The sequence below is a fragment of the Melozone crissalis genome, unplaced genomic scaffold (assembly GCF_028551555.1).
Source record: "Melozone crissalis strain CALT ecotype California unplaced genomic scaffold, PUWL_Pcris_2 ptg000017l_1, whole genome shotgun sequence".
NCBI classification, from domain to species: Eukaryota; Metazoa; Chordata; class Aves; order Passeriformes; family Passerellidae; genus Melozone; species Melozone crissalis.
The window spans coordinates 9168813-9193796 of record NW_026535795.1 but is presented as its reverse complement, the minus strand read 5'-3'; the positions used below and the strand labels follow the sequence as shown (position 1 = coordinate 9193796).

Below are 24984 nucleotides of genomic sequence, written 5' to 3'. Positions count from 1 at the left end.
GAGATGGAGTTTGCTTGTGCTGTAAAGAGATTTGGTGTTCGTTGGCTGTATTGTGCAGAAGAAGAAGTCAGTGCTGCAAGGAGATGACTGTGAGAAATCACTGAGAATGTATGGAACTTTTGAAATACGATGACAACGTGGCCCCTTGGTTCAGTCTGGCTGGCTGAGTCCCTTTTGTGCACTGGGCACCAACACCTTGGGGGCAGCTTTCAATAAGAGGTTTCTCCCTGCTCCCTTCCCCTGGCTGATGCGCAGAGCAGCATTCCCACATCCCCTACTCCTGAGGGCCAGGAATGCAGATATTTACACTGAACAGTGAGGGCTGTGGGCCCCTGGCCCTCCTGGAGGCTGTGCCTGGGCTGTGGGGCAGGGACAGCCCCAGGCAAAGGGCTCAGAGCAGGGGAGGCAGGCTGCTCTCAGTGTGTCTGCTGCTCATCCTGGTGCACATTCCCTGCTGATGCTGGCCTACACTCTGTGCTTCTCACTGGGGATGGAGAGGCACCTGGAGAACTGCCACACTCCTGTCAGGGAGGTCACCAAGTCACAGACCTGCCCTGGGGCTGTCCTTGCTGAGGCAAACACCTCTGCTACAGAACAGCCCCACTTTTTACAGCTCCCCCTTCACCCACCCCTTGCACTCAGGGGTTGCAAATCCCCTGCTTTAACAGAGTTTTTCTGGTTTTCCAACAGGTCTTGTCACAAATTGTCCTACAGGCAATCCAGCCCAGCTGCCACCTCAGTGCCAGGAGCAGTGCCACCAGCTGGGCTGAGTGAGCAGGGACGGGACAGTGCCCACCCTCTACTGTCCCACAGAGGTGTCCTCACTCACTCCCCTTTCTGAAAAACACCCAACCAGCCCACGGGGAAACCTGCTGGGTGATGTGGGGCAAAATGCAGCGCAGGGGCTGTTCAGAAAGCAGCCAAACCCTTTGATTTGGACAGAAGATGTGCCCCGGAGGTGGCCGGAGGTGCCCAGCGTGTGTCCCTGGCTGTCCCGAGCCCCGGGCAGGATGGGCAGTCACTGTGATCACCGGGCTGGCTTCACTAGATGGCAGCAGCTTCTTCCAAACAGCTCAGTGACACAGCCCGGGCAGGGAGGGAGGCACCAACACAGGCTGAGCGCACCTCTGGGATGCTGTGTCACGGCGGGAAAGCCAGGATTTAATTTTCTTCTTGATGTTTTTAAAGGGAATGCTCTGCTCTGGGACCTGAAGTGGCTGCTTGATGTGGTGGGGCTGGTGAGAGCAGGGGATCCCCATCGCCTTCGAGCCTCAACATCACTGGAGATGCTCATGCCGCACCACATCCTACAGATGAATTATCCCGTGCATCCCTAAAACAATCGATGCTTTTCCTAAATCCAGCTCTTGGAGCCATACAACGGTGTTTTCATGCCCGATTTTGTACCCAGCCGTGTTTCTGCTGCCTGGGGGACAGGCAGAAGCTGCAGATCCCCATCGCCTTCCAGCCTCACCATCACTGGGAGATGCTCGTGCCACACCACATCCTACACATGAATTATCCCGTGCATCCCTAAAGCATTCGATGCTTTTCCTAAATCCAGCTCTAGTAGCCATGTAAAGGTGTTTTCATGCCCGATTTTGTACCCAGCCATGTTTCTGGCTGCCTGGGGACGGGCAGAAGCTGCAGATCCCCATCGCCTTCCAGCCTCATCCTCACCTGGAGATGCTCATGCAGCATCACATCCTACACATGAATTATCCCGTGCATCCCTAAAGCATTCGATGTTTTTCCTAAATCCCCAGACCCTGGAGCCATGTAAAGGTGTTTTCACGCCCGATTTTATGCCCAACCGTGTTCCTGGCTGCCTGGCAGAGCTCAGAGCAGCTCTGTCAGGCGGGCAGAGCAGAGCCAGGGCCGGCGGACGGGCCGTGCTCCCTACCCGGACACACGCTGGGTTATTGTGGGATTCGGCAGAGACATTCCCGAGCGAGAGAACACGCAACTGCCTGCCTGGCTCCTGTCCGAGACATTTGTGTTAATCAGCGATTATGCAAATAAACAGCTCTGCCACGCTCCCGGCTCCCGGCGCGATGCGGAGCATCTGTTCCTGTGGCAGGCGAGTGTCCCCTGCAGGCGCTCCCGGCTCCTCGTCCCCAGCGTGGGACCCGCTGTGAAAAGCAGATTAAAGGCAGGCAGAGGCCGGTGAGGAAGGCAGGAGCCCCGGAAGGCTTCCCCAGCCCGCGCTGCCACCTCTCCCCTTTCCCCATGTGGCTTGAATTACTGCGGCTGTTTGCTCAATCCATCAGGCTGCAAGAATGAGCCGCTCAGAGCTTTCTTGGCCTCTCCATCCAGCAAAGTGCTGTAAACATAACAAGGCAGGCTTGTTCCAAGCCCCTGAAGTCAAGAAGCAGTGCTCCTCTTGCCCTTTGGTGCTAAATATAACCCAGGATGCTTTCCATTCATAAAATGTGAATTATGCCCTGGCCTGTGAGGGAGGAGAGCAGGCTGAGGAGCTGAGGGCTCTGGATACTCCTGGTGCAGGCAGCAACCAAAAGGCTTCAGCCCATCCTTTCACAGCCCTCCAGCCCTGCACTGAGCAGATGGGGGAGGAAATGCTGTTGGGGGAAATGTGGGGGATCCTCTGTTTGGGTTGATTAAAGTATTTTCTTGCATTTGACCCTCAGGTGCATTAGGGCTGGGGTGGATTTGCTGGGGAGGTGAGTGCAAGGCATGGCAAGTGTGGGCTGATGAGGTGGCCCAGCAGCAGCACAGGGGAAGCCCCCAGTGCCCCTAGAGCTGTGTAAGATATTTGAGCATTTTCCAGAAATGGGAGCAGTACAGTCCTGCACCACGTCTCCCAACACCTAATGAGCACATTAGGACCTTGCCTCCTGCTGGAGGAACTTAATTTTGGATCCCTTGTGGATCTCCATGTGATCACCCTTCTTCTGTCCTCCAGCCTCTTCCTCCACCAGCCCTTGGCTGTTGGCACGTGCTGTAACATTCTCCCAGTTTTTCCACAGCAGCTCCAGATGCAGAGATGTGTCTGCTACAGCTTTTTACCCTCAGTGAGGTTCCTGTTTTGGGGAAGAAGGAATCCCATCTCCTGGTGGAGTTTAGGGAGGTGCTGCTCCCTGGGAAGCCCTGGGTGAGGATGATGGGACCCAAGCTCTGGTGTTCCCATGGGAGCACAGGTACAAGCTGCAGAGGGGGGAGGCCAAGGCTCCAGGCATGGCTGAGCATCTCCTGCTGGCTGGTGTGAGGCCGTGAGCCCTCTGCAGCCCCAAACTCAGCACCTGGAGCCACAGTGAGGCATGGGGGGCACACAGCAAGGCTGAGCACGGACTGCACACAGGGCAGTGCTGCATCTGAGGCATTCCAGATCACAGAGAACACACAGGTGACCCAGGTGCTGCTCCAGGTGCTGCCCATGTGTGCGTGCTGGGGTGCTGCAGGCCATGGGGGCTGTGCTTCCCCTGCTCCCCTGCCCCCAGGTCAGGGTGGGTTGGCTGCCACTGTAGTCTGGCTGCTGGGCTGTTTCAAACCCCAGCTCAGGACTGCCAAACCAGAAGGTTTCCAGGTACACCATGGGCCTTTGGATGCCACGGAGATCTAAATAAAGCCTTTAACGCCCACTCTGCAAAATGCTCATGTCCAGCTCCAGGAAAGCTGGCTGCTTTTTATGGCATCCAAATCAGCAGTTTGCTGCTGATGCCAGCAGTGTGTCTAATTGTATAAAACAACAGAGCTTGGCAGAGCCACGCCAGCTAGGGAGGAGCTGGGTTTCACACTGAAGTTTTTTCTCTCTTTTTCCCTTTTCCTTCTTAAATAACCCCATTTGGGCCTCCAATAAAAAACCAAAACATCTGGTGCTGGGTATTTGGCTGCTGGGAAGCAGCTCCTGCTGAGCTGAAAAGCACAGCAGCGATGCAGAGATTCCTGGTATGGATCAGTAACACTTAAGGTTGCATTTGGGCATTATCCCTGTCCCTCCTGGACTTTGAATATATGGCCTGGGGACACTGAGGGAGCTGTGGTGCTCGATGCCAGCATGCAGGTAAATCATGCAAGTCAGTCAAAAGGCAATTGAAGCAGTGAAGAGTCCTTCAAGCCTGATTTATTGATGCTCTCATGTGAGATCTCAGCAGCGTGAGATGCTGCTGTGAGAAAGAGATAAATCAGTAAATCACAGAAGCATGGTGTGGGTTCAGTGAGTGGGGAGAGCCCTTTGGCAGGGCCACCCCAAGCCCTGGATGAGCCCCCCCAGCATGGCTCAGGGCTGTTCCCCTTCCCTAAGCCAGCAGTGAGGCCAAGCCTGTTCCTGCCCAGCCTGCTAGGTCTGCATGAAGAGGTGGAAGTTGGTCCTGGTGAACTCCTGGTGGATGCTGTCCAGTAATTTGTCTGAGTCCTGGGGAACATCAGAGAGGACCTGCTGCCCTGGGATGCAGCTCTGCTCTGGGGTGTAGGTGAATGTGAAGGAGCTGGAGTAGATGAGGCCGTCGTCCCTGATGAGCAGGAGCGGGACTGTGATGGGATAGCGCAGCCACCTCCAGTCGCTGCCGAAGGCAGAGACATCAGGGACCACACACACCAGGGACTTGGGGCTCCTGTCAGTGCAGGAGAGGAAAACGTGCATTAACCAGGGAAGGTCCCCTGCAGGAGCAGCCAGCACTGAGTGACTGCTCTTCTCCTCCATCCTGGAGCTCAGTGTGAAGCCTCCACCCAGTTCCCTCTCTCCTCCCAGTCTTTCATTCCTCTCTGCCAGGGCTGCTTGGTTGTTTGCAGTTCCCTGAAATCCCTGTTGTTCCCCACCCATGGCTATGCCCAGACTGCAGCCAGGGCAGAGAGCAGGCACCAGACTCATTCCTGCCTTTCCTTGCTCCTGCAAGTGTCCTTGTCCCCAGTGTCTGCAGCCACATCCTTCCCAGACCTGCCCAGCACAGCCCACACCTGGCTGCTGTTCCCTGCCTTCAGCTCCCCAATCCACCTTACCTGTACATGGTCTCTGCTTCCACATCTCCAAACCAGACCTTGAGGTGTGCATGGAAATACTCCCCCTGCACCTCCAGCATGGCCACGTCCCCACCACCTGTGAGCTGTGACAGGCAGAGTGTGGCGGGGCTGGGTGGGTTATGAAGCCAGACTGCTTCTCCCACAGGATGCTCTGCCTGTGCATCTCATTCCCACTTGAGAATGGGAGGTGCCACAGGGGGAGAAGGGCTCAGGAGGAGGAGGCACGAGGCAGACAGGTGACAGGGAGGGGCAGCCCGGGGCTGTGCCCACCTGCAGGGCAGCGATGAGGGGCACGGGGCTGACGGGCTCGCGGATGCACGCCAGGCTCTCGCTGAACGTGTACTCCACTGTCTCCGTGCTGATGATGGTCCAGCACGAGCCGTCGTTCAGCAGCTCCCTGTTGGCTTCCTTCGGGCAGGGAGATGCCTGTGGAGAGTGTCAGAGCTCCAAATATGTCAGGTGGTATAGGAGGGCCTTAACTATGAAGGGTAGTAGAAGAGCTAGGCTTGCAGCCAGGCCCAATCAAAGAAGAGTTTAATGTAGGATGTGAGAGTTTGAGTATTGGGAAGTGTAGTGTACCAATTTGATTGTGCAGGTGGAGGATAGCAATTAGTAGTGAGAGTGTATAAAATAGGAGGTAAATGCCAGCGTTCAGGTGTTCTGGTTGGTTTCCTCATTGTGTGATGAGGATGAGAGTGGGGATGAGGGTGGCTTTGAATGTGATGTAAGAGTATTAGTTCTGAGGCTTGGAAGGCTAGGGGGATGAATAGTTGAGCTAGGATTACTGTTGCAGGGGAGGTGGTGGGGAATGGGGATGGGATGCCTGGCTTCTACCCTCAGCGTCTTGGTTCCAGCAAGTGACTGCTTTGCTCATGGGGAAATGGGGATTGTGATTCCTTTCAAAGACCTCAGTTCCAGCGTCCCCACTCAAGCTTTGCCATGATTCTGCCCTGAGTTTGGATGCAAGACTCCTCCCAGTGCCATGCTCCCCAGCCTGAAGCAACACAGGAGCTTGGAGAGACGGCAGCAAGCACCCTGCTCCTGCACTGCCATACCTGGAACTGGATCACCTTGTCTGTGGAGAGGCACAGGTACATGCGGTCACTGCCCTGCAGCTGGAAGGCACACTTGTGCAGCTGGGAGATGGGCTCATCCACGTCCAGCATGGCGTACTGCTTCATCACCTTCCGGATGATCTGTGGGCAGCAGCATCCCTGGCATGGATCCCTGGTGTGGATCCTGGCATGGATCTCCAGCATGGATCCCTGGTGTGGATCCTGGCATGGATCTCCAGCATGGATCCATGGTGTAGATCCCAGCACAGATCCCCAGCATGGATTCCTGGTGGGGATCCTGGCATGTATCTCTGGCATGGATCCCTGGTGTGAATCCCCAGCATCGATCCCCAGCACGGATGCCCGGCACGGCCCCACCGCTTGGAGCTGTGGTGCGGCCGGCTCTGTGCACTGGCAGCGCAGGCATGGAGCTCACCAGGGGCACCAGGGTGAGGAGTTTACCAGGGGTGGCAGGGTGTGAGGGGCTCACCAGGGGCTCACCAGGGTGTGAGGGGCTCACCAGGGGCAGCAGGGGGTGAGGGGCTCACCAGGGGCGGCAGGGTGACGCCGGTGGTCGTGCAGACCAGCTGGACCACGGAGCCGTAGCGGATGTACCCTTCCCGCAGCGGGAACTCGCTGCGGCTGCAGCGCTCGTCGGCTGCAGGGGAGGGAGAGGCAGAGTCAGCCCGGGGAGCTGGTTAACCCAGGTGGGCACAGGTCTGGCCCTGCTCCTGCTGCTGCCTTACCTGGGCTCATAGGGAATGATGCTTGGAGAGAGCATCATTTCGTGGGAGCCCACCCGGGGAGAGCAGTTGGGCTCTGGCCCATTCCTTGCAAGGCAGGAATATTGTTGGGCTCTGGACTCTTCCAGGCAATCCCTTGCTTGAATTTGTAAACCTCCAGACCAGTACAGCCCTGGTCACAGCCCCTGTGCCCTCAAAGCCAGTGGGAAACGTCCAGAGATGCACCAAGAATGCCGGGCAGAGGTGAGACTGAGCTGGATTCCTGCACCCCCAGGCTAATTCCCATGCCTTCTGCCACCAAGGAATGGCTTTGCAGGATGGGAGAGCCAGGGCTGGAGGCATGGTGGCATCAGTGTCCCCGAGGGTCCTTACCCAGGTGGAGGGTGAAGGCTGCCCACTGCCGGGCGCTGGCAATGAACGCTCCTCCCTCCACGGACAGGTACCGGGTGCTGACGGTCTGGGAGCGCAGGCGGTTGAAGAGGGACACTTTGGAGCCTGAGGAGATGCACACTGAGGGGAGAGGTGCCAGGTTAGTGCTTGCCAGGACTGAATGATGGCTCTGTCAAGCCTTGGTTCCTGGGTATCCAGCAGCCAAAACCCTCCCCTGTGTGTGAGTGGGGTGAGGCCCATGTTGTGGGGACCACATTGGCATCAGAGCATTACACCCCGTGCTGGGTGAACCACTTGGAAATGAGACAGCACTGTGCCACATAAATCCTCTTTTGGGAGTTCTACATCCTCTTTTGGGAGTTCCCATGGGCTGTGGGTGTAGCCACGTTTTCCTTCACAGAGAAAAGCAAGGCACAATTCTTCCCAATAATATTTCTGGGATACACATTCTCTGAACCTCAGAGAAAGAAAACACAATTCTTACCATTTGCTGTGCCTGCATTTATGCAAAAGTAGAATGCAATATGGAGATTGTTTACCCAAAGTGATGGTGTTTTGTTTCCTTGGCCTATCAGGGCCAAGTGTGTGTGAGTCAGGACTGTTGGGTGACAGTCATGAGATTGAGCGCAGTGTGAGCAGGGTTGAGCGCTTGGCAGGTTCAGTTTTAGATGTATAGAACAATATAGTATAATAAAATAATTAATTAGCCTTCTGATATCCATGGAGTCAGCGGCATCATTCTCTCTCCTCACTGGGACCCTCACAGCATTGCAACATTTGTGTCCAGCCTGGGCCACTGCAGAGCCAAGCTGTGAGCAGAGAGCATCCCACGCTGGGCTGGCACCCACCTCCCTCCCCAGAGAGCCACTCACGGTCCGTGTTCTTCAGGGACTGCTTCTTCTGCGAGGGTTTGGAGATGACCTTGATGAGTTTGCTGTGGAAGGTGCCGATCTCCTGCCCGTTGCTGAAGAAGAGCTTCAGCACCAGGCGGAAATGCTTGCGCTTGTCCGTGTCCGAGATGTACAGGGCCTTGGCACAGCTGAACCCCTGCCAGGGACACACAGGGGCTGCCAGCAGCTCCAGCCCAGCCCCACCAGCCCTGCTCACCCTCCTCACCACCCCACAAGGACATAATAGCTCCCTTCAACAAGCCCCGGGTTCATTTAAAGGGAGAAATGACCAGAGATGTTATTACAGGTGGAATGAAGAGCTGGGGATCAGCAGAGGCTTTATTTACACTGGGGGCAGAGTATTCCTTATGGAAATGAATGTTCATGTGTGATTTATCCCACATAACATGAGAAATCACCCTGGGTTTATGGTTTCCCTCAGCCTGGCCGATATGCTGTGCTTTAGCAGCAAGGCAAGCACTGTGGACAAAGGCCCTTTCTGTGAGCTCCTGGCCTGCCTCAGACCCCATGCTCTTCAGGGAGCCCAGATAATGCTTCTTCTCCTTTTTTCCCCCTCCAATCAAAAGATGCCAGAGCTCTGCTGAAGGATTTGAACTTTGGGATTGACTGGGGCATTTTTAAAAGCTGTTTATCTGCAAATGAAGGACCAGGCTTTCATTTTGTGACAAGCAGGAGAAGGAACCAGGGCTGAGGGAGCTGGACAGATTTTGACAGCTACAGTCCTGTTGACCTGAAAAGATGGTTTCAGAGAAAGACAGGGATCTTTGGGCTGCCTGGATTGCTGCACATGCCACAGCAGTCTTTCCTGTGTCTTATCTGGGTTTTCACTGTCTTTGCACTTGTGTGAATGGTGTGGGGAGTGGGAGTGGGGAGTTATGGCCAGGAAGAAAGAGCTGTGACATTCTGAGGAGGATGGGGAGGGTGTGACATCCCAGAGTGTGGGGTGCTGATGGTGACAGCCCAGCCCCTGCATGACAGGGATCTCCACAGCCCCACGGGCTTTACCTTTGCATCTGGCTGCTCCTCAAAGCTCAGCTTCTGCGTCTCCATCAGGCTGCTGCCCATGCTGTCCAGCCCCATGTACCCACACACCCGAAATCCAGCCTCTCCCAGGTCCCTGGCTGGAACAGACAAGGAGCAGCACCTTCCATCCCCCTGCACAGGCTCAGCTTCTCCAGGAGCACAGCATCACCAAGCCTCAGCCCTCTCTGGATTTCAGGGGGCTCAGGCTTGAGCAGGAAAGGAGTTTGGAGGGCCAAAACCAACATAAACAGACTCACTGTCCCCTTTGCAGAGGGCAGCTCTCCATGGTGCAGGAAGGGAGGGAGGAGAGGTCCAGGGCTCTGCTCACCTTTAATCTGCTCCTGCTTTAACTTCCATCCCGGCCCGCTCAGGTAAACACAAGGTGGGGGGCAGAAAAACCTGCAGAGACAAGAGGGCATTTTCTCACTGCCCTTCAGCACCCTGAGAAGGTGCTCAGGAGGGGCTGCATGGCTGTGCTGAGAGCAGAGACCTGGGGATCCCCAGCACTGGGGGCACCCATGCACCTGGGAGGCACAGGGAGCTCAGCCAGGGGCTGGGGACCCTGTGCCTGGTTCCAACCTCAGCAGCTGCCACATCTGGTGCTGCCACTGTGGCCACGATCCCAGCAGTGACAGATGGCCCTGGGATGGGAGGACAGGGAGCCTGGCACCCCCAGCTCCCCCAGAGAGAGGGAGCCGTCAGCCCCTGCCTGCCTGCCATGTGGGAGTTTGAGCAGGCTGGGAACAGAGTTTGCATTCACAATCACTTCTGCAGCCCAATGCAAATAAACCCATAGCCAGGAGTTTGGAAGCCCATTTTCCTGTGTTTTATTTGGGTTTCCACTGTCTTTGCACTTGTGTGAATGGTGTAAATTCATCCTCTATGGACACTGGGTAAAGCACCAGCAGAGAAAACAGCAGTGCAGGGGGTTGGATATCTTGGAGCCCTGGAGGTACAAGTTTATTTAAACAACTCATCCACAGCACAGGCCCCTGACTCCCATTATTAAGGAAAATGGCAGCAGCACCTTCAAACTTAAACCTGGGAGCTCTGTGCAGGTTTTTCTCTCCCTTTTCAGACCTGGCATCTGATTTTCACCCCTTGCATGGGGTCAGGAGCAGAGGCTGTGATGAGAGGGCTCCCTCCTGGCTGGAAGATTCAGTCCTGAAATAACTTTTTTACCTGCGGACCAGCAGCCCCTGGCAGGAGACTGGATGTGGTGAGAGCTTTGTAGGCACAGCCAGCCCATCCCAGAGCTGTCTCCTGGGGTCTGGGTGGTTCCAGAGGAGGCTGAGCTGGTTCCTTGTTCCATGCTGGGTAATAACGGAGCAGTATTTATATCCCAAGGATTAATGGAGGATTAATTACATCGCAGTGCTGCAGACTGACGTCACTGCCAGCGAGTGGCAATTTTGGCGATTCAAGCCAGAACCTCAAGGTGTTCAGTGTGGGGAGGATATTCAAAAATAGCAGCTTTGGAGACCACTGGCATGGATGGAAACAGCCCAGTCCCTGCTGTGGCCATGCTGATTTTAAGGCAAGAGTTAGAGGGCAGTTAAAACATCAGCCTTTCCTTCTTGGGGGCTGAGATTTGAACAGAATCTTGATTTCTTTTACTTTGTCTTTCTTTACTGCTGCATGGAAAGAACCTATCTACTGGGAATGTCTAACTGGGATGGATAAAGGCTGGAGCTAATTCTTTCTTGTGTAATTAAATTAATGGAGAATAAATGATGGCTTTGGATGAAAAGATGAGTGAATAGGGGGGTTAAATTTCACCAGCTTAGATCAGTGAAATCCAGCAAGGCTGAAATGAAGCTTTAGGTAGCTGGGTTTAGAAGTGGCTATCAGGCCAGCTGGGACCATCTCCTGTGGCAGCAGCTCTCTGGCCACAGAGAGGAATACACAACTTTACAGCTTCATTCTGGGGAAGGCTGTGAGAGGATCAGAGAAAAGAATGAGAAACAATTCTTATCTTCACTTGCTGCACCTGGTATTGTGAACATGTGGAATGAGTTATGGAGATTTGTTCACCAAAGGGTGTTTTTTAATTAGCCCTTGGTGATGGTGTTTTGACTGGAGCACCAGTTAGGTCAGCCTGTAGCAAAATTGGGTATAAAAGCACAGGTTTCTTAATAAATAACAATCAGCTTTGTGTGATATATGGAGATTATGTAACTTATTGCCTGGTCCTGGCCATCTCCCACCTTTTCTCGTTGCCATAGGACTTCTGAGCCACCTTGGCGTGCAGGATGAGCACTGTCTGGTCTGCTGGCAGCTGCAGGTACCTCCTCACGCTGTCCTGGAGCAGGCTGCCTTGGCACGGCTTGGGTCTGCAAGACACAATTTCCCTGGCACGGGGGCACCAGGGCAGCTCCTGCCCAGCCCTGCAGAGAGAAAGGAGCTCCCTCCATGCCCAGCCTGATGGGGTGGGGAAGGTGGAAAGGCTTCAGAAGGAACTGCAGAATGGGGCTGGCATTGAAAAACAGAAAGTTTGGACAATGGAGTAACTGCTTCATCAGTTTGCCACCAAACACACAGCATTTCTAAGACTTCCAGCCCCCCATGCAACCCTGATTATTAATTTGTTTTTCAGCCTGCTGTGCTTGTTGCTGTATGGCTTTTGGGTGAGCTGGGCAGTGATGCTGCTGAGCTGTGAGTGCAGCTGGGAGCTGCATTGCAAGATTGAGCCACTCACTGGCTTCTGCAAGGGATGTTGGGTGAAAACAGCTGCGTTTTTCTCTGAGACCTAAGGAGTAGGTGGTTCTGCTGATTGTTTCTGCTCTATTAAATAGAAGGAGTTTCCAGACACCTGGCATTTAACTCTGCTAACTGGGTAGGCTGGGTGTTAACCAGCTGCAGAGAGAGGAGGTGGGTCTGAGATGCCCTGCTCTGCCACCTGGGACACGAGTGCAAGGGGGAGAGAGCTCTGGGATGGCAGCTGTGGAGGCCTTCTGTGGTGCTGGTTTGCCTTCAGAGGGGCTGAGACCACTCATTGAACAGCACAGCTTCTGCCCTGCTGAAAGCCCCTAAACCCCGTGAGTCTGGGGCAGGAGCATTCCCTGAGTTTGGGATATTTGGCTGGATAAGATGAAAGCAGAGGAGATGCCTGTGTAGGGGTCCCTCCTTGGCACATCTGTCAATGTGGTCACTGGGAACACACAGCTCCTGCTGAGGGGACCCAGCCTGGTCAATGACTCTCCTATCAGAGGCAAAGCAGTGCCCAGAGAAGGCTGTGAACCCCAGCCACAGTGGAAAACACGGGGCAGAGTAACTGTGAGAGAGCATCTGGGGGCTGATGGCAGCACTGGGGGAAAAGGGGTGACACCAGGGCCATCAGCCATGGCCACCCAAGGAGGAACTTGCAAGAGATGTGCAGGGGAGCATTCCCTTTAAACACAGTCTCTCTTCCTCTCAAATGGGCTGGAAATGGAGAAAAGTTGAGAGCATAAATGATGAGATGTGTGAAGAGAGGTAAGTCTGGTCCCGCCATCACCCCAAGGCAGGCTCCTCGTGCTGAGCTCCTCTGGGCTCAGAGGGCAGAGCAGGCTCCAGGGGGAGAAGCTGCACACAGTCACCCCAAGCATCCTGCTAGCAGGGTTTGCCTGCCAGCTCTGTTCTTCACAGTGCAGTGCTTTAAAAAGGCTGTGCCCCTTACAGCTTTTAGCACCGTGTTGCAATTCACTTTCAACACATTTCAGTTCCAGCTTTCCCACCTTTGGATGGAGCTGATGCTCTGCTGTTGTTGAGGAAGAAAACCACATGTCCCATATAAACAAATCCATGCCCAGTGTCTTCTCTAAGCAGTGCCACGGGGACCTGACACTTTGCACTGCACAGATGTGCTCTGTTAGGTTACCAGAGGGGCAATATAATCTCCTGCCCTCCTTGTTCCCAGCTCCTTATCCCAGATGTGTTAGCTAGTAAATATAAATCACCAGAGCCCTGCCAGAGTCAGATTTACAGCCAGGGCCAGTGTCAGTGTCACCCACAACATTACTGCTGCTCTGTGCCTGGAAAATGAATGTTTTATGGCCATTGCAGAGTGCAGAGCACAGGCTGCCACCAGGCTCTGCTCCTGTGGCAGCCCCAGAGCTGCTGCCAGCACAGGGCTCAGGGCTCAGCCCACAGCACTCATGGGACCCCAGATAATGCTTTTTCTCCTTTTTTCCCCTCCAATCAAAAGATGCCAGAGCTCTGCTGAAGGATTTGAACTTTGGGATCAACTGGGGCGTTTTTAAAAGCTGTTTATCTGCAAATGAAGGACCAGGCTTTCATTTTGTGACAAGCAGCTCCTTTGCCAGGGCTGTACCTGTTCCCTCCATCCAGGTGCTGGGAGACTCCTGCTCCAGCAATGCAGCACACTGAAACAGAGCTTTATATTTACCAGTATCCCACCAGTGGCTGCTCCAGGGTGGGTCACTTAGTCCTGCTGAAGTTTCACTCCTCTTCCTAGCCAGTGAATAGTTTATATCTTTGCACAGCCAAAGAGATCCCATAAGAAAGTTATTTAATCTTCAATAGTGGCAATCTGCAGCTGTTTCACTCCTCTGCTGCCAAGCAATGGTGTGATTTCAGCTTTGATCTGCCTTTGCTATTTTTCCTTTCCTTCATATAAAAGCACTTTTTGGGAATCTCTCAGCAAAACTCTGCATTTGGTTTTGGGTCTTTCTTCTTTTTTTTTTTTTTTTCCGGTTGGTTGGTTTAGTTGTTGTTTTCTTTTTTCTTTTTTTTTTTTTTTTCAGAACAACTTATTATGATTGGGGTAAATATGGAAATATATCAAGGAAATTGGCCTGACCCTGGATACCCTTTTACACTAATGCAGTGTTAAATTAACTAACAGAGTGTTAAATGAGTACAGAACCTGGCTGGCTCTGTTCAGTAGCATTTCACCCTCAGTTTGTCAGAGACAACGGGCACACAGCAGGGAAGAACCAGGCTGGGTGTGTGAATTTTTTCCTGGTGAGTCTCATGGTTCAGTGTGCTGTGTAAAATGAGGAGCATAGCTGTGGGTGTTTGTGTCTCAGCTGCAGAGCCACATGCTCCATCCCTGTTAGTGTCACCAATGCAGTCACCACTGCCCATCCATGCAGCTTGATGTCTCCCTGTGGGGCTCCTCTGCTATTAACCCCTTGGCAAAGTGTGGAACAGCCTGGCACAGAGGCCAGGGAGTGTTCAGGAGCGAATTGCCAAAAGCTGTGGATTGAGACGTGTGCTGGCAGCGTGGGCAGCAGCAATGCCTGCTCTGCAGAGCCTCCCACAGCCCTGGCTCAGGGCAGGGCCAGGCTTGTGCAGGTACCACTGCTCCCTGCCATCCCTGCAGAATTCCAGAGGCACGTGGGTCACTGCCTGGAGATGATTAAAGAACCTTCTGGAATGATTACCCACATGCTGCTCACTGCTTGAAGGGGGAATGTGCATGCCAAAGGCAGGTAAACAGATGGGAACTCCTCAGATTTGATGTCCAGCTGGAGGAACAACTACCTAGAAACTTGTATTCCTTTTCTTTGTCTGTTCTCTGCCACCCTTGCCTTCCCAATTTTGGGGCTAAATTGTGTGAGTGACGCACTCCTGAACAGTGTTTGCCATTCTGCCCACAGAGGTGACCACCCAGCATCCATCATCTGCCATAAATTTCCCTTCAGAGAGTCAAAGGGCTCTTGCTAAAGCAGCTCAGTATGCCCACTTGGCTCCTTCTGGCACCTCCAGCCTCCTCAGGGTTACAGAGAAATATTCACTCCTTCTGACATTTATTATATTAAATTATTAAAATGCTTAGGCTGTAGTGCAGTGTTAGTTCAGTGTCATGTTAGCAGCCCCACACGGGCTGGGCTCTCACAGCTCTCACTAAAAGCTGCCTTTTCAGAGCCTGAGGTCTTGGCTGGGGCTCTGCTGCTCTCCGCACAGTTGGGCATTATGTAGAAAAAGGAGGGGGAGCAAAGGGGGATCTACCACCTTTCTCCTACACTGATTTCTGTAAGCCTTTCCCCTTCCCTGCTCAGCCTGGCACCACTCACCAAAGCTTTTCCTTTGCTTTAGGTCAGGCTGTGCCTCAGGAGAGGGTGTGAGTGCATTTGTGGTGCATCTCCAGGGTGGCTCTGCCCTGCTGCTTGGGGTGGGAGAGATGCAGGGTACCCTGGGGGATTTGCAAACCCTGGCTGGGTTCCTGTGCCCTCTCCCATGGGAAATGAGGCAGAAAAGGAGGAGTGCTCTGTGTGCTTTCCACAGGAGACACACAGCTGGACCACCTTGCACAGGGCTGTTTCATGTGGGCACACCGAGGCGCCGGGAGGCTTTGGGAGGGCTGGACCCCACAGCCCCGTGGCTGATTTTAGGAGAGCTGATGTTTAACACCACAGCTGAAAATTATCCCTCTCCCTCCCAGCAGCAAGTGCTCAGGGGCATCACTCAGTGCTTTGTGCTGCCTGCAGCTGGGGAATGCTGCTCCCTGTGTGGGACATGCCCTGCTCCACACATCACCTCTGTGTGATGCCCACACCCTTGGGCAACCGCAGCAGAAGGAAAAAGCGCTTTACAGGCACTGGGAGAAGCAAACTGCCCTCTGCCCTGCTGCTTTTCAGTTCAGTGAGCTCCACCAGCTCAGTTCAGTGAGCTCCCCCAGCTCAGGAAGGGATCTGATATATTTGGTCCCCTGGGAATGAAAGTACCCAACTCTGGAGACCAAAATGCAATCCCAGCAGCTATTGTTTAAAAACTGGGTCTTCAAATCACCTCTTTAGACAAGAACTGTAACTCACAGTAACAGTGTCCCCAAGTGCAGTTAGCACTCTGAATTGAAGTGCAGAGACCTAATTTTCTGCTTTTCTCCCCCCCTCAAAAAAGGAGCTGTGGTTTGCCTTGCTCAGGACACAGCTGCCCTGAAGCTTGCTGGGGATTTGCTGCCACAGAGGGCAACTGTTCTTCCCTCAGTTTGGGGAAACCAAACATCCTAATAAAAAATATCCATTTTAGAGGTCTGGGTTATATTTTGTGCAGATCAGGGGAGAAAACGCCTGCAGTGCTCTTGGGTATGGAGTCAAGGCAATGTTTATGCAAAAGGAAAAGCCATTAGAAATCACAGAAATGAGAAGCCTGCAGTTTCTGGCTTCCCTCATTTTTCAATACCTCCTTTAATCCAGACCAACCCAACCCACAGCCCTTGTATATGTATGGGTATTTATAAATCCTGTATTTTCCTCACTGCACACACAAGTGAAATTCAGCCTTTTCTAGGCCTGGGGGATTTATTGACCACACCAAGGGCAAGCAGCGGCTGAGAGCAGGAAAAGCCTGTGGCAGTGAGCTCTGCAGGGAGCAGGGGCCAGCTGGGCTGGGCACCTCAGCAGCACCAACACCCCCAAAATGCCCAAGTTTGATAAAACAGCATTGGTACATCTGCTAGAAAATTCAGGCAGTGATTTACTGGAGTCTCCTTTCTCTGTTCCTCGTGTGCAAAGAGGAAGGGAAATGCTATTAAAGCACCACAACACAGTCCTATAAAGCACTAAAGGTGGCTCCTGCCACCACCAGACTGACCTAGGTGCTGGGGGACTGGGAAGGTCTATTCCAGAGTTTCCAAGAAGCCTCTGCTGAAGATCTCCAATGCACATCAGTTGACCTTCTTGATGGAAAATTAACCTGAGGCTCTACAGCCCTCCAAGCTCTGCTCTGCAGTCTTCTGGCTCAAAATCACCTCCCCACACTGCACCACTACCTGCTGATGCTCCTAAACTCCAAGGACACTGCAGGTCAAATGGGTATTAAGCTTAGACTCTCCTTTTTCCATGAACTTTTGAGTTTATGGGGCTACCACATGCGTTACGCCAGTAGGGGAAGAGACAACAAAAGGGTTAAAAAAAAAAAAAAAAGGGAGAAAAGGAGAAAATAATAAAAATATAAAACAAAGAAAAAAGCAAAAGGAGAAGAAATAGATAAAATAAAGAAAAATAAAGAAAGATAAAAAAGAACAATAAATAAATTAGAGAAAATAATAAATAAATAAATAAAATAGAGAAAATAAAGAAAAAAATTAAAAAATTAAGAAAGTGAAATAAAGGGGTAAAAAAGGAAAAACAGAGAAAAATAAAGAAAAAATAAAGCAAGTTAAAAAAGAACAATAAATAAATTAGAGAAAAAAAAATAAATAAAATAGAGAAATTAAAGAAAAAATTTTTAAAAATTCAGAAAGTGAAATAAAGGGGTAAAAAAGGAAAAACAGAGAAAAATGAAGCTAAACCGCTAAGAGCAGGCGGGCCCTCCGCGCCGGTGAGCCCCCGGCCGTCCCGTCCCGGCACCCTCCGGTGCCGGCTCCACCTGCGCGCAGCTCCCGCGGGGCCGCGCTCGGCGGGGCGGGGGCAGGTGGGACCCCCGGTTCCCCCCGCTTCCCCCCGGTTTCCCCCGGTCCCCCCCGGTCCCCCCCGCTCTCGGCGCAGCCCCGGGGCCGGGCCGTGCCCGCCCCATCGCCCCCCCCGCTCCCCCGCCCCGTTAAAGCCGGCGGGCCCCGGCGCTGCCGCCGCCCCGCACCGCCCGCAGCGCGTACCTGAGCCAGCAGCGCGGCGGGGAGCGGCTCCGAGCCCGGCACGGCTGAGGCGGCGGCTCCGCGGGCACCGCCGCTCCTGCGGGGAGCACAGCACACGAGGAGGGTCAGGAGGGCGCGGGTGAGTCCGGTCCCGGTCCGTGTCCCGGTTCCGGAACCGGTCCCCATCCCGGTCCCGGTCCCTATCCCGGTCCCGATCCCTGTCCCCGTTCCGATCCCCATCCTGATCCCGGTCCCGATCCCTGTCCCCGTCCCGATCCCCATCCCGATCCCGGTTCCTATCCCGGTCCCGATCCTTATCCCGGTCCCGGTGCCGGTCCCAGCCCGGTCCAGCGGGGCTGTGCGCGGTGCCGAGCGGACATTGGCACCCTCCGAGTGGGCTCTTCCATGGAGCAGGGTTGGCAGGAAGGGGAGCGGCGATCCTGGGCGCCAGGAGCAGAAAGCAAAGCCGGGAGGAGGGGAAGAGCTTGTCCTTCGCCCCAAAGGGTTTTTCCTCCCGTCTGGGGGCTGGAGCCCTCCCGGTCCCCGGGCGCACGGTGCCGGGGCACGGAACCCGCTCGGTTCCTCGGTGCTGTGGCAGCGATGTGAGCGAGCTCTTCCCGCTGCCTGCCCTGCTCGCCTTTTGCCTATCTGTCGGGCAGGTCCCTGCTTATACAGCCGAGGATCTCATAGCAGAGCATAATAATGTCTCGTACACCTGGGCAAGGCGTGCTGAGCAGCAGGAAATGGAGATCCTGCAGAAAGATAAGCTCAGAAGTGTACCCTAAGTTTGTTTCTGCACGACTGGAAAATTGGGTCTGTGCATACTCGTTTGCACAAGCAATCACCCACCTTTGGCTTATCATTCCAACTGTTTCACAGGATAAAATTAGCTTTGGGCACTTCTGTTCCAAGCAATTGCATGGGAAAACTTGTTTGGAAAATCAGATTATTCTGCACTCATGGTGTTTGTGTGGACATGCACTCGAGTGAGCTGAGCAGATACATGCTGTGGTGGTGGTATGTGCTCTGCTGAGGCTTTGCAGGGACAGCCTTTGCTGTGGAGCAGAGAGCTGCTGAATCCTTCAGCAGGCAGGCTGCAGAGTGGGTAAGGAGGCTGGCAGGGAAATGGGACTGTCCTGTGTCAATAGAAGCCACCATGGAGTGGGACTGAGGGGAGCAGGGGTCCAAGAGAGGGACCTGTTCTCAGTCCAACTCTGAGACAAAGCATGGGACTTTGCCTCTTTTGCTTAATCACACTGGATTTTTGCTTCACTTAAACCCGCATTATTTATAGTGTTATTATGAAGTTCTCCCTGTGGGACCTGTCCCTGTGGGACCCTCTGTAGCATCTCTTGAGAGTAAAGATTTTTATATTTTCAAGGAGCAGTTAATCCCAGGCAGTGAGTGTGCAGGCTCTCACTAACAAGTAGAAACTGCATTTCACAAGCAGATTCTTGCAATCTCTGCAGGAATTCATTAGGTTGCTGTTGATATCAGCAAAAAGCTGTGTGTGGGGAAATCTCTCAGATCTCAGCCCTGATATTTGCCACCAGGATATGGATAAACTCAGCCTCATCCAAAATGCAAACTTCCCTCTTGAAACCAGGTGACAGATCTTGGTGTCTGCAGTAAAACAACACTTTTCATCAAAGCAGGCAGGGTATTGCTGCATCCAATGGGAAAAAGCTGTTGTTGATTTTTGTGGAAGTTGTAACTTTCATTTTTTGTTGAAGAATTAAAGAAACCGCATGTGCTCAGAACAAGATGGGCTCGGGGGCTGCCCTGGCTGGTGGCTGGAGCAAACAGAGGAGCTGTGGCCAACAAGGCAGCCTGTTGTAGAAAACCTGTGGTCACAGAAGATGTTTGTGCTCCCATTGCTCATAACATAGCGTTTCCCCTGAGGTTGGCATGAGGGGTTAAAGGTTTTCAAGAGAAGTCTTTGTTTAAACATCTTTAAAGTTTCCAATAGGGGCCCCTTTGTTCGCTCTGGAGCAGCGTGCCTGCCCTGTTAAAAACTCAGCACTCATAAAATGCCATTTACAAATGCCTGATGAATAGGGCTGAAACATGGAGGGGAGATAAATAGAGTTTGTACCTACACACACACACACAGGACTTACAGACAGGCCCTACTGTGAGTGAATAAATGGGACCTAGAAAAAACACAGAAAAAAAAAATAAAATAGATGGGAGTGGTGCTTATAAAGAAACTTATAAAAGTCAGCTACTCCCCCTGCACCACTTGGGCCCTTTCATGCCAGATGTCTCTTCCAGCCAAGCCAGGAGGCTGAGTGGCTCCTGACACTTGTCATTACCTCTCAGTAATCCTGTTTGTGGGCTCACACAGCAGCAAATTGAGCACTTGGGCACCTTCAGCAGCTCATGCAGCTGCCACAAGGGCTGCACTGATCTGCTGGCCATGAGGACCCTGACCCAGTGCTCTCCATTACTGCTGAGGCTGGTGAGCATCACCCCCTGTAGGCACTCACAGCACAGATGTACCTTTGGGTGACAGGTAATGTTTTCAAGTCTTAGAAGGCTTTGGTTCTCTCCTGCCTTGGCTAAATAGAAAGGGTTTTAAACCAGCTCTGTTAAAGCAGGAGAGGGTGAGGTGTGTGCCCAGCAGACTCCAGAGGCTGGTTCACAGCAATGGCAGCATTTCCATGTGGGGTGCTCCCAGCTGAGTCTTATCCTGTGCCTGAATCTTTCTTGGTTCTCACACAGCTTGTCCTTCCTGGCGTTTTTTACTCGAGTCAGAATCCATCTTCCCCACCAATATTCTGTCTTTGCCTGTCTATCTGCAAACTTCTGATCCTCTGGCCTTGAAGCCCCTGCTTGCACACGAGTCCATCCCTAGCTTGGTCCCTCTGGTGCCCCTCAGGGACATCCACAGGGCTCAGCTGCTGTCCCTTGCAGAGAGGTGGCAGTACCTTGCTTTCTCTCCAGACTTCAGCTTTTCTGTCTCTGGGCTGTTCTTTGCCAGTGTGTAAATTCAGGAATCTTTGCAGTCTGTGGACCCATATGAGGGCATGCTCTGTGGCTGGAGCCAGTGGTAGCAGATCTGTTGGCAGCAGAGATAACCCCCTGTACAAGAGTCTCTGTCTGGGCTGGAAAATCAGGCAAGCTCCACATGTGGAAAAACGCTGCTTTTGGGAATTCATACAGCTCAAACACTGCCTTTGGGCATTCACAGCTCACACACCTGCAGCTGGGCTTGGAGGGCTTTCCCAAAGTGTCACCTGCTCTTCAGTGTGGGCAGAAGGGAGGCCACAGCCACTGTGCTGCTGGTGAAGCTCTCCTTTGATGCATCTCCTAAGGGGTGACAGCACCCCAGTCCCAGGACAGATCTCCTGCTGCCAGAGGGACATGGAAGCTGTGAATTTGGGTGTGAGACATTTCCTGTGCTACCTTTGAGGTTCTCCCTGTGAAAAGTATCTACACAAATTTGCTTTTCTGTTCTGAGGAGGGACAAAAAGTCCCCGCGTGCCTTTCCGCAGCTGCCAGACGTTCCTCACTTTCTGCTATTTCAATTAAACACATAGCAGGATGGGTAGGATAAAGGGGAGAGGCACAAGAATAATTCTCCTGGCGTGTTTTCTTATGCCAACACATTGAGTCACATCTCTAGAGTGAGAAATATGATATAAAGGCTTCAAGAAGGAGGTCAGGCAATGAATCTGTGATTGCTGGGCTGGAATAGCAGGCGGGCTCTGTGGTTGTCTGTGCCATGCAAACTTCCTGAGGTCAGCTGGGGATTGTGGTCCGAGCAGATCTGGGAGACAGCTGTCCTGCTAGGAACTCTCAATCTCATACCAGCTCTGCTGCATCGGGAGCTTAGCTGACAAACTCTGCACCAGCCCAGTGGCTGGTCTGGGCCATGACTTTTCCTTTGTGGTTGAACATGCATTTTTCTGGGGGAAAAAAATGCTAACACCTTCCTCCCAAAACAAAAACTTGGGCAATGGATTGCTGCGTCAGCTTCTGGATGGCCAGGACATCCTTCTCTCCAAGGTTTGAAGTCTCTTGGCCCAGCTCAGCTGTCCTCCAAGGACCTGTTTGCAGAAGAGCATTTGCTTTTTAAACAGAGTGGGTCTGTCCCCTGTTGATCACTCTTCATCAAAATCAGAGTACTCCAGTTTTATTGAAAATAGCAGTTAGGAGATGGGCTGAGTTGTGCAGCTCAGGGGACAAGTGTGGCCTAAAGGTCTTGGGTGGGACAGAGAGAACAGAGCAATGGCACCAGCAGTCCTGAAACAGGAGCCATCTCTGACACGATTAGCTGAACAAGGAGATTTGGCAGATGTGTTTTCCTCTTGGCTAGATCTTTAACATTTTAATTTGCAAGTGAATGTGGCTTTTATCTGTGGCAGCTGTTGCTGAAGCAGCCCAGGTACAGCTTGTTTCAGTGCAGGGCTGTCTGGGCAGGAGGCTTTCCTGCCAGGTGAGTGGCAGAGCACTGGGAGGTCTTGTAGAGAGAGACTGAGGCAGAGAAAAACCCCGTCTGCTGTTGTGGAGAACATCTAGGAGAGGATGCTCTGTCCATTGCTACACCCAGCATTTCCTTCCCAAGGGGATTTCAAATGTCATGTCACACTATAAACCTGCCAGGACTTCAGCCCATGAGCTGTGAGTCAAAGACATCTCTTACTGCTAAAGGACCTGGTCAAGAAATATATTCCTCCTGTGAATAAACAGGAGTGAGTCCCATAAAATGGGGAAAAGGCTTTTGTGGGGAGCAAGCAGAGCAAAAGAGAAGTTCCTTCTGCATCCAGCAAGGCTTTCCTGTTACAGCCCTCCTGCTGGTTTGCTCCTGTTGGGTTTGGAGCCTCGATGTGCTGTTGGAGAAATACAGCCTTGTTTTTCAAACAATGTGTCCTTCCAGGTGGCACTTGGCCCAGTCAAGCTGCCGTGGAGTTGTAACCAGAGAGCTCTGTCAGGTTCTGGAAAGAGTCTGCTCTGCTTGTCCCACATGTGTTTGGGAAAAACCAAGGACACATCACTCCTTAAATGGGGGGAGAAACCCCATTGGGGCTGGAAATTCTTGCCATTTCCATGCTCTGCATGTGCTTGTGGTCCCTGAGTCTTCCTTGCTCTAAAATCTGCATTGCTGTCCTCTCTGATTGGCCTTTTGTCACCCAGCTGCTGTGGGGGATGAGCACTGAGATTTTGGAGCTGTGATTGAGTGTAAAGTCAGTGCTGCCTGTAAAATGGTCCTGAGGGTGGATTCAGAGCTTGTGAGCAGCACAGGTAGCACTGAGAGCTGGGCATCTGCATGCAGAGAGCACCTTGAGACTGGGGATTATACTGGGAGAAACCAACCTTTGGGCAGCTCTCCAGGGGAGGGTGGATCCTGCTCCAGGCTGTCCCAGGCCTCATTCTTTCACACTGCTTGCAGGTCTTGTGCCAGCAATTCATCCATGTTTCTACAGCAAATTTTGGCATCGAGAGCTGCCTCCAGGATTGTGTAAATTGTCTGCATCTCTCCAGGTAGCTCTGGTTGCTTCATTGTCCCCTGGGGCAAGGCACACTTCAGTCTTCCTCCCTTGGTCCCACATGCATTTTTGGGCAGCCTTTCTCTCAGGCATGGACCAGAAGGATGATGACTCATTGTCCTGCTGAGGACATCACAATTTTTCTCCCCATCCTTCAGCTTGAGGGTGCTCTTGTGTTGTCCTGGCAGAACTCAGGTGTCTTAAGTGAAAGGACTCAGGGCTGGCGCTCCTGATCATATTTTGATTGGGTTTTTTGACACTTTCATCAAATAAAACTGGATGAATTTCTCAAATCTGCCTGGTTGGGTTTCCACAAAGAAAAGCTCTGAAGAGCAGAGGAGGGTCATGGAGAGGCAGATGAGGAGGGTGAATTTCAGCAACATCTTGTGTAGGGCTGCTCTGCCATTGCCCAAGGCTTCCAGCACAGAAATAGGTGCTGTCAGCACGTGTGGCATCAGTGCCCTGCACCCTGCCATGTGTTTCTAGACCTGCTGTGTGTGCCTCCTCCTTGCACAGCCCTGCTGTATGGGACAGCCCTCTGGCTTGGCTGGTGCTTCTCACGGGCTCCCAGCTCTTCCCCACTCCTTGCAGCTCACGGTGATCCCTTGTCCTGGCTTCTTGCAGGCTCTGGAGCCAGCATGGCTCCAAAGCCTTGGTCCTCAACCTGCCTTCCTCCCTGTGACACTTACAGTCAGGGCTTTTCCTGGGCTGTGAATGCACTGCCACCTCTCCTTTCCCATCTGCTCATCTCCTCTGCAGCTCAGTACAGAGCCCCCATCGCTGCAGCAGAAGGAGGGCAGGGAGCTGGCAGCATTCCTCACCCTGTGGCCTTGCCCAGGGCAGGCTGCACCCAGGCCCAACCTGCCACCAGCTGGATGAAGCAGAAGGGGAATATTCAGAGTATTTCTGCTAACCTGTAGCCAGGAGAGAGCTGCCAAGGAGGCCAGGCTGAAACCTGAGGCGGCTGTTTTTGCTGAGACTCAGCATTTGGCAGGGAGAGCAGACGGACAAGTGGTGGAGCAGGGAGGGATGCAATTGCCCTGGGGAGCAGCATTGCCAGGGGAGGTGCCCAGGGAAGGTGTGCTGGCTTACCTGTGTGTCTCTGGGGATCCATCTCCATGTCCTCCTTGGCTGAGATCACGTGCAGAGTGAAGAGGAGGTGACCCTGCTGTGCTCACATGTGCCTCTCCCCTCGGTCACCCTCCTTGCATCACACACCGAGCATCTCCTTCAGCAGTGAAGAGCAATAACTGTTTCCCCCTCTGAGTTGCTCAGAACTGTCAGGAATGGTCCCAATGCCCTCTCAGCTTGTCTGCAGGGTTTGGCTGAGCCAGCCCAGGCAGCAGCACTCACCTTGCCTGGATCCTTTTGCCTTTATAGCTCCGTGTTATCTCAAGGTCTCTGGCGGTGCAGGTGGTGTTTGCCTTGCCCTGCAGCACCTGCCTGCCAGCCGCTGCCTTCCCACCACGGCCTCCCACTGCTGCAGGGCATGGAGGGGGTGCTGTGCACCCTCAGTGCCTCTGCAGGGACGCAGGTCAGCCCAGGGAAGGGAGGGTGGAGGGAGGTTGACAAGTGTGGGATGGTGGTAGAGATATCGGGGGACTTTTGTCCCATCATCTTTGCTTCCCCATCCCTTTGCTGCTGGGGCAGGACTGGCCATTAAATTGAATCAGGGACCAGGACTCTGGTCTCTGCTGCCAGGACAGAATATGACTGAGCTGCCATGCCCTGCCCTGTCCAGGCAGCATCAGCCTTTGCAGCTGTGGGGAGAGCCAAGGCTTCATCCAAAAGCTGAGATGATGTTAAAAATAGATCAGTCGTGAACTGGTTTTCTCCTTCTTGGTTCCTGGCCCGACAGCTCATTCCTCCCCC

The 24984-nt window shown here is 53.1% G+C and overlaps 1 protein-coding gene across 1 annotated transcript; it reads right to left on the bottom strand.

The window, feature by feature from the left end:
- Positions 1 to 4297: 4297 nt before the first annotated feature.
- Positions 4298 to 24232, bottom strand: RBPJL (recombination signal binding protein for immunoglobulin kappa J region like). Its single transcript, XM_054274906.1, has 12 exons — positions 24205 to 24232; positions 17642 to 17717; positions 11307 to 11432; positions 9428 to 9498; positions 9082 to 9197; positions 8038 to 8212; positions 7148 to 7285; positions 6581 to 6690; positions 6033 to 6173; positions 5248 to 5403; positions 4957 to 5060; positions 4298 to 4571 (listed from the first exon to the last, which is right to left on the bottom strand). The coding sequence occupies exons 1-12, from the start codon at positions 24230 to 24232 to the stop codon at positions 4298 to 4300; spliced, it is 1515 nt and encodes a 504-aa protein (XP_054130881.1).
- Between the last annotated feature and the right edge of the window lie 752 nt (positions 24233 to 24984).